Source organism: Varanus komodoensis, unplaced genomic scaffold (assembly GCF_004798865.1).
Source record: "Varanus komodoensis strain SLA01 unplaced genomic scaffold, ASM479886v1 scaffold14_1, whole genome shotgun sequence".
Classification (NCBI taxonomy): domain Eukaryota; kingdom Metazoa; phylum Chordata; class Lepidosauria; order Squamata; family Varanidae; genus Varanus; species Varanus komodoensis.
The window spans coordinates 16805797-16814473 of NW_025335438.1; the positions used below are offsets into that span (position 1 = coordinate 16805797).

Here is an 8677-nt window from a genome sequence, read left to right on the forward strand (position 1 = left end):
TATCCACAATGGGTTGTCATGTCAACTAATTCTACTGTGGATACCAGGAATTGGTGAGAAACCTTTTGGCAGGAATGGAAAAAGCCCTTGCCACTCTTGCCAAGCACTCCCAGTGCCTGTGCCAGCCACCCCACAAGTGTCCAAGCAGCACTTCGGGGAGACCAGCACTGGCTCCATATTACCTATCATGATCACCACCCCCTATGATTCACTGTGGCTTTTTCTGCCCCTTCACTGTTTTTGTGTGTTCGTTTTGGTATTACAAAAATTGATTTGCTAGTGACAGACCCCTCAAAAAATCCAAGCTGCACACGGAGGCGTCACTACTGGTTTGTCACCCCTTTAAAAAGTGACCCAAATACAAGCAAATGCTTTCACTTTTCCAGTTTATTTTAAAGTTTTAGTTTTACTTAGCTTAGCTGTACATTTTGCGGGGTCTGAAATGTACTAATGCATTTACTATACAGTTGCTGTTTGTGTATGTGTAGATGTCACAGATGAAAGTTAATTCCAGTAATAAATTGAGCAGGTAAATGCAAGTAAACATTGTTTTTTATTGATTTCATAAGGACTACTCAGAATAATGTCTGGATAACAATCTTAAAGTAGCCTTTTCTATGTATGTTTTATAAAATGGGATGATTCCTGTTGTTCAGAGCTACATAACTTTGTAGGGTTACTACTGTCTCCTAATAAAATGCTTCTGTCTTTACCCTGTTTGGACAAGAGCAGAATTTCAACAGTTGTACCTATTCTGTTAATGGGAATAGAGTGACTGTTGAATTTCTGCCTGTTCTGCAGTATCTGTTAAGCAAATGAAAAGCCATACCAGAAGCAGATAGCCCATGTTTTTATTTGGATTCAACCAAGAAAAGGAACATAAAAGACCAGATTATCATATGGGTTAAGATAAAGCTGAAATCCTAAGGATTGTCCCCAAGAATATTTATTGGGAGTAATTCCTGTTGAAGACAGTGGAACATATTTCTAAGTAACTGCTTCAGGTTTGTGCTGTAAGTGTGCTTAGGATTAGGACTGTAATACTCTTTAAGAGTAAAGTAACCCTTTAAGAACAAAGTAACTAGGGAGTAATTATTAAATTGATTGTCATCTGAAACTGATTGGAATTTGTCCTCTGAAATCACACATCATTAATGGGAACAGAAAGGGAAGATGGATGCAAAGGAAGAGCTGATTCAAGAAAGATTGTTTAATCCTGCTACATTTACCTTTAGAAGAAGGCCTATATTTTCTCCTTTTTATTCCTTATCCTTAGATGTTATTCCTTATACCTAGATAATTATGCCATCCCCTCTTCGTCGTGTTCTTCATCTGGAAATTTCTTCATCTGTGAGTACACGACCCTGCAGTAGTCCTATGGTGTTTCCTGCCAAAGGTGAAAAGCTCTTTTGGGGGGAAGACTCTTCTCACAGGGCCCATCGGCTACCTCCTCGTCTAGCTTGGTGTACTATAGACTGGGATCAGTTGTGTCTTTTGCATCCTCTAGGCTCTGGTGGGTTTGGTTCTGTCTACAAGGCTATTTACCATGGAGCTACAGTGGCTGTAAAGCAGGTGAAGAAATGCAGTAAGAATCGCTTGGCATCAAGGCAGAGCTTCTGGGCAGAACTAAATGTGATGCACCTTGACCATAACAATGTGGTACGTATAGTTGCTGCCAGTACATGTGCCCCTGCCAATCAGGATAGTTTGGGCACCATAATAATGGAATATGTAGGTAACAGAACTTTGCACCATGTTATCTATGGGACTGGCAATATGACAGCAAAAAGTAAGGATGATGGGCCTGGAGATGGCCATGTGTGTTTGAGCACAACTCAGGCTCTGGGCTATGCCTGTGACATCATGGCAGGATTAGTCTTCCTCCATTCACACTTGATTGTGCATCTGGATTTAAAACCTGCTAACATATTCATCACAGAACAAAATGTTTGCAAGATTGGAGACTTTGGATGCTCCCAAAAGCTAGAAGATGATGCATCATCAATCCCACAACGTTGTCACCAAGGGGGGACATACACCCACCGTGCTCCTGAACTTCTTAAAGGTGAGCGAGTTACCTCCAAGGCAGATATCTATGCTTTTGCTATTACCCTCTGGCAAATGGTTACACAGCAAGAGCCTTATTTGGGTGAGCGCCAATATGTACTGTACTCTGTGGTAGCTTATAACCTGCGCCCATCATTGACTGCAGCTGTATTTAGAGAACCAGCCATTGGCCAACAGCTTGAGACCATAATTGGAAGCTGCTGGAGAGCTGATGTAGCAGAACGTCCTAGTGCAGAGCTTCTCCTCCACAATCTTCATTCTCTATCCCTCAGTGTCTAAAAAAACTGTTTTGTCTCTCCAGTTTTATTGCTGATTATCTCCTTACTTGTTTAATCAATGTATGTCTCTAAACCTCCTCCTGTTCAAAATAAGCTTTAAAAAACATTACTGGTTATCAAATAAAGTTCATTACAGAAAATTGGGGGGTTTCAGAGTTCTTCTCACAAGAAAACTAATAGTGTTCAGTCTCTTATTTTGTCAATCCTAAAAAATAAAAAAATAAAAAGGTTGGAGAGCTGTAAGCCAAAAATTGCCAAGCATCTGTGATCTAGCCTGCAGTAGTAGGCACACTTCAGGTGGAAATTAACCCTATTGAAGACCATGCAGCTGCTTGGTAAAAATACACAGGCTATGGGATCTTGGCTACAATTTAACATAGCAAAAAACAAGTTTGCTCTTTTCTTCTCTTTGAAAATGGTGGTATTTTGTTATGTGTAATTTGAGCTAGAAATATATCAAATTCCACACTTTTTCTTGTTGTGAGCTAAGGATTTTAACAACAGGAACAGAGGCATAAATACTGTGTGAAATGATCCATAATTGTATAACTACCTCCAGCTTTGTTAGCCCCTCTGGCTATCACCGGGTGATCCAATGTAATCCTAAGTGTGTCTACTTAGAAGTAAACCCTACTGATCTCAATATGGTTTTCTCATGAATAAAAAGGCATAGGATTGCAGCCTTAATAGAAAATGGTATAAGCAAATACCACTGTTTCACGGATGTTACTTCCAGGTCATAAAATTTGTTTGTTTTAACATTTATCTGGAGAGATTTATTTCATAAACTAATGAATAATGAAGTATTATTCCCCTAGTTCCACCTTCTCCAACCTGGTAATCTCCAGAGGCATTTAGACTGCAACTCCCAGAATTCCCATCCAGCAGGACTACTGCTTGGGATTCTGGAAGTTGCAGTTCCAACAGGTCTGGAAGGCACAAAGTTGGGGAAGGCTGCCCCAGTTCTTATTTGAAAGAAACAAGCAAGAGTCCATATTTCCGTATTTTCTGCCACAATTTGAATTATAAACACTTCAAATATATTTCAAAAAAGATAATTTTTCTAGGGGTTTATTAATCATATCTCACTGCACACAACAAAGCTTACTTTAAAAGAAATATGCATTGAATTGCTCTGACATGCTGCACCCCTGTGAGCACTTACAAGCCAAGTCATGATAAACTTAATGAAACTGACTTTTCTGCAGATACAGAGAAATAAGATTTAGATTGTACACAATTTTACCAATAAAATTGTTTCTAATAACAAATTATCTTGTGGTTTTTAGTAGATATTTGTATTTAACATAACAGTCCAAGCAGCCTTCAAACCAAATGTGTACTTTGTTGTTTGAAAATATGCATTCTTGATACTGTGTTTTATGGACAGGACACTAAAGGATCCTTTGCACTTCTAACTATAAAATGCCAGTATATAAATTGGTATTACCAAATCTATAAATTCAGATTAGAGAAATGTCTATCTAGTACTCTCTTGTTTAACTTAGCTTTTGCTGACCAGACTGTTAATATAGTCTGCAATGTAAATAACTTGGGCAGCTAAGGACATGCAAAACATTAACTTTTAAAAGCTATGATGCATAAAGGTTTGGCTATGCATTCATGCATGTGCTTTTGATATTTGCAGTATGGCATGCCTGATGGGTAATGAGATAATGGTGAAACTTAAGATATAATCCTTACTATTATGCTGGCACAGTCCCTCAGATGACCTGAAAACACAAGTGATTGGTTTGGTTTGTTTGTTTTTTAGATGAGGAGATACAACTGACATCCAGTAGAAATAATTTTCTTTATAGATATTGTATATTTTATGCCACACTGTTCTTCCTATATTTTACCCTACTGCTTAATTTAAAAAAATACTTTTCACTCGGGTTGTGTTTTTCTTACATACCAGCATATCCTCTTATTCTGCTTTTCATATTCATGTTTTTGTATTCTCTTTAAAACTGCATGCCACTGCATCTCCATCTCAGTTACAAACACAGTTCAGAAAGGTTCTCAGGTATTCTCGGAGTGAACAGAATAGACTTCAGCTTCAGTGCAAAAGATCATCCTGTTTTCCCCATTCTCCTTAAGCATTTCAAACTGCTTTTAGAATTCTCTACACTGACAGTTGCCACATGCTGCTGCTTTGGAAGGTGGGGATAATCATGCTGCTTTCTCTATTATGGCTATGGTGTTTGTTCTTATGAATATGTTTTGGCTTAAATTACATAAACTTGTATAATGAAATGCTTTAGGAACACAGCTGGGAGCAACTGCAATGCCCATTCTTGTATTAAGAAAAGCCTGCTTCCAAGAGAATCAGATTTCACCGACCAGCTGTTTTATTTTTTGCAAGCTTAAGATATACATACTTTTTAAATAGTTCTCACAACTTTCTATTTAAACAATAATTCAAAATAAACATAGAATTTAAAAAATTACTGATTTTGTGCCTAATACTTTCCATGTTTGGCTAACAGAACATGACTTTCTTATATCTAAAATTTTTGCCACCATATTATGCAGAGAAATTTTGAAAAATACAATAGCTGGCATCTGGAAATGCACTAGACAGATACAAATATTGAGTTCAAAATCACAACCCACTCTGGCAGTAAGTCATTATAATCTGCAAAATAGCCAAATGAGGCTGGCAGATGATCTGGGGCACTGTATTTACTCGTAGTTCCCCTCCTCCTTCCAATCCATGTTGCACAGAAAGGACTCTTATCCTGAAGCACCACAGCATCTGCTTCCAGTCTCAGTGATGGCAAAGTGTAGGAGATGCCCTGGAAATTGCCCCAGCTGTGGCTGGAATCTGACTCCATCACACTTCAGGACACAAGCCCTGTCTGTGCAATGGTGACAAATAATAATAATAAAATCTTTGTTCCCATAATGCAAACAGGCTTATGCCCTAAAGTGTAACAGAGAAGATCGTGAAGCTAATCAGTCATTCTCACCTCCTGCTCCAGGGAAGGTATGTGGAGGGAGATCCTGAATCATTTTGCACTGCTCCCCTGTTCTTGGGGCAGCACCAAAGAACAGAGCCCTGCCCAAGGGAAAGTCTCAAGGGAAAATGTGGGAATGCCCAAACTACTCCATGGTGTTGTCCTGAATATGAGGCACTGTCTCCTGGCTCCTCCCAAGAACTGTGCAAGGTACACTTACAAGCAGGGGGTGAGAGATTTGAAGTTAGGGGACTATAAATCAGTTCCTTTGCCATCCCTGCCTGTTGAGAGTGTTAACTTTTCACCTCTGCAAGGATGGAGGACCTATTAAGATGGACCATCACCAGAGGCTAATGAATGCAGATGGTTTTAGGGGGGTTCTTGGGGATTTTCTGGTAGATATGACTGGTGGCTCCATTAAATCCCTGTTTAGTCTTTGGATCTCAAAGATGACCCAGGTGGTGAACATGATCACTCCCAAGAGCCCTCTCTCCAGTAGAGCTGATATGGCTCCATGATATACTCTGGAGATCAGAACAATGAAACAAAACTGGAGACAGCTTATTTATTTAGAATATTTTTATCCTGTCCTATACAATCCAATTGTCCCAGGACAGCTTACAATATAAATAGCAATAAATAGCTTGCATACAGATGGAGAAAAATTCCTGGTGGATGCATCAAGCTGTTCCCCACTACAAGCTGAGCCACTACTCAAGGCCTGGCATGTGCCAAAGAATCTACAGGCACTATTTTGGAGACCCCAGACTTAGTTCCTAATAGATATCAATCCTACCAATTATCTTCACCCATAATCCAAATTCCCTAGTATCTTCTTATATCAATAATTATCAGTTCCATTTACAGTGGAAAAGTAAGCAATGTATATACTTGACAGCTTCTATGTCTTAAATAAGAGAATCCATACAAGATTATGCCACAACAGAACTGTTAGTCTTAGAGCAAACAAAAAGCTTGTGGCACTTTATACCAAATTTCACCAACCTAGTACCCAGCGTATGTTTAGGTAAACAACTCATGGATTTCCAAGCCATTAAACACACTGGCTGAGGTTGATGGGGACTGAAGTCCAAAACACTGGGATGTTACTCTATAATCTTACCCAATCTCTGCTTTATTAAAAATTGAGAATAGGAAATGGAATAACTGTATGAATTTCAACTTATCTGTAAAACTTGTGTTTTTAAAATGTACCACTCCTTTTAAAAGCATAATCCATTAGAGAAAAAATAAGGATATTTATCCCATAAAAAGTTATTTTGAAAGTCCTAATAAACAGGCACCTAGGGATGGTGTAATTGAAGTGATATGCCACTAGATGGCCAATGATATAAATATGTAATAGAGAAATCTACATATTATATTTACATGACTTTAAAATGATTGAAACATGTATCTTAACTACTTACTAAATTCTGAAACAAAGCCCACTGAGTTCAGTGGAACTTACTCCCAGGTTAAATGTATTTATTTAGTTATTTCATTCAATTTTTATGCTATCCCATAACTCAAAGGCTTAAAATATACTGTCTAGGTGCTAAATAGCCCACTTTTAATTAGGGAGGATTAATTTTAAACAGTGGGCCTGTGATTTAAAGGCACAGATATTTATTTTCTGAGGTTATATTGTTTTGAAGTTGGGAATGAAAATATTAGAGATTCTTTCATTCTAATTGATAGTAATTTTTTTAAACTTAACTTTAAAAGATGTATGTATCAATCTGTTGACAATGCCAGTAGAAAGTTCTCCAGAATGATCCAAATATTCCCTATTAGTGTAAAATTTCTTTAGGAATATGTAGTGAAATAATATTTTATTGGATTATACCGACCAATTCATTTTTATATTAAAATTTGATATCTACCATTAGCTGCCTAAGACACCTTCAGGTAGAAATAAAATGAAAACTGGTTGTTCTGCGTAGACAGTACAGCAACTATACATGTAGTCAAACTAAAGTCATCAGCCATTGGTTGCTCCAGTTAAATACATATATTCCCCAATGATTCTTTGTTGATGTAAATCAAACGAAAAGCTCTCCCAAAGCGAAATGATTTTCTTTTGGACTTTGATACCTTCATGAAATAAGCCAGGCTGCACTGTTCATCTGTGAGCCAGTGTATACTGGTTAAGAGCATGGGACTGGGAATCAGGTGATCTGGATTCTAGTCCCCACTTGGTCATGAAGCCAACTGGGTGAATTTGGGCCAGCCACAGACTCTCAGACCAACCTACCTCACAGGGTTGTTGTTGTGGGGATAAGACTGAGAAGAGCAGGAAGAGAATTATGTAAGCTGCTTCATGTTCTTTAAAAAAAAGAAAGAAAAAAGGTGGGATATAGATCTAATAAATAAATCAGTGAAACTTCTTGTAGGAAGGTACAAGAAGCCCTCCTTTTGGTGCTGGGTCTTTTTTCCCTTGATTGTGGTCTGTGGGTGTTTTAGGTTAAAGCAAGCATATAAACAAACAGTTCATAGTATTGTGTAGTTTACCTTGGCTTCCTTACTGACCTAATTAGGTAATTACATTTAAAAGATTTATAGGAGCAGTATGAAGCTAAATGAGGCTGCAACCTGATACATTCAGGTCCCAAACTGAGGCAGCAATAATATGTAAACATATCTGGGAATCCCACTGAACTGCGAGGATTACTTTGAACTTTTATCCGTTTAAGCTGATACACCAACCATAATCCTACCCGGACAGAGAGCTCCTAGCTACAGTTATCCATGCTCTGGTAGCTTCTCATTTGGATTATTGCAATATGCTGTATGTGAGCCTGCCTCTGAAAATGGTCCAGAAACGTCAGCTAATCCAAAACAGGGCAGAAAGATTGTTAATGGGACATAAAAACACATCACACCAGTCCTCTTCCAGCTACAATGGCTGTGGATTGAAGTCCAGGCCTGTTCAAAGTGCTAGCGCTAATGTTCAAAGTTCTAAACAGTTTGGGAACAGGTTATCTCTACAAGTATTTGAAAGGCTGTTGCAAAAAGGAAGGACAGGATCTCTTCTCTATTATCCCAGAGTACAGGACACAAAATAACAGGGTCAGGTTACAGGAAGTGGTGATGGCCACCAATCCAGATAACTTTAAAAAAAGGATTGGCCAGATTCATGGAGGAGGCGGCTATCAGTGCTTATTAGCTTTCCTGGCTATGTGTTACCTCCTTTACCAGAGCTGGCATGCCTGCATGCACCAGACGTAGAGGAGCTTGAGCAGGAGGAGGTCTTGCACCTTTCCTGCTTGAGGGATCCTTTTGACAGCTGGCTTGCCACCACAAAGAGGTCCGCCTGGCTCCGTCGTTACTGGTTTTTCGGCGCCAGGTAAAGACCTTTTTATTTAA

The 8677-nt window shown here is 38.7% G+C and overlaps 1 protein-coding gene across 1 annotated transcript; it reads left to right on the forward strand.

The window, feature by feature from the left end:
• The first annotated feature begins 1302 nt into the window (after positions 1 to 1302).
• MOS (MOS proto-oncogene, serine/threonine kinase) lies at positions 1303 to 2346 on the forward strand. Its single transcript, XM_044424280.1, has one exon. The coding sequence runs from the start codon at positions 1303 to 1305 to the stop codon at positions 2344 to 2346; it is 1044 nt and encodes a 347-aa protein (XP_044280215.1).
• The last annotated feature ends 6331 nt before the right edge of the window (positions 2347 to 8677 follow it).

Coding starts and splice junctions, on each gene's coding strand:
- MOS (XM_044424280.1), top strand. CDS start 1,303: ATGCCATCCCCTCTTCGTCGTGTTCTTCATCTGGAAATTTCTTCATCT.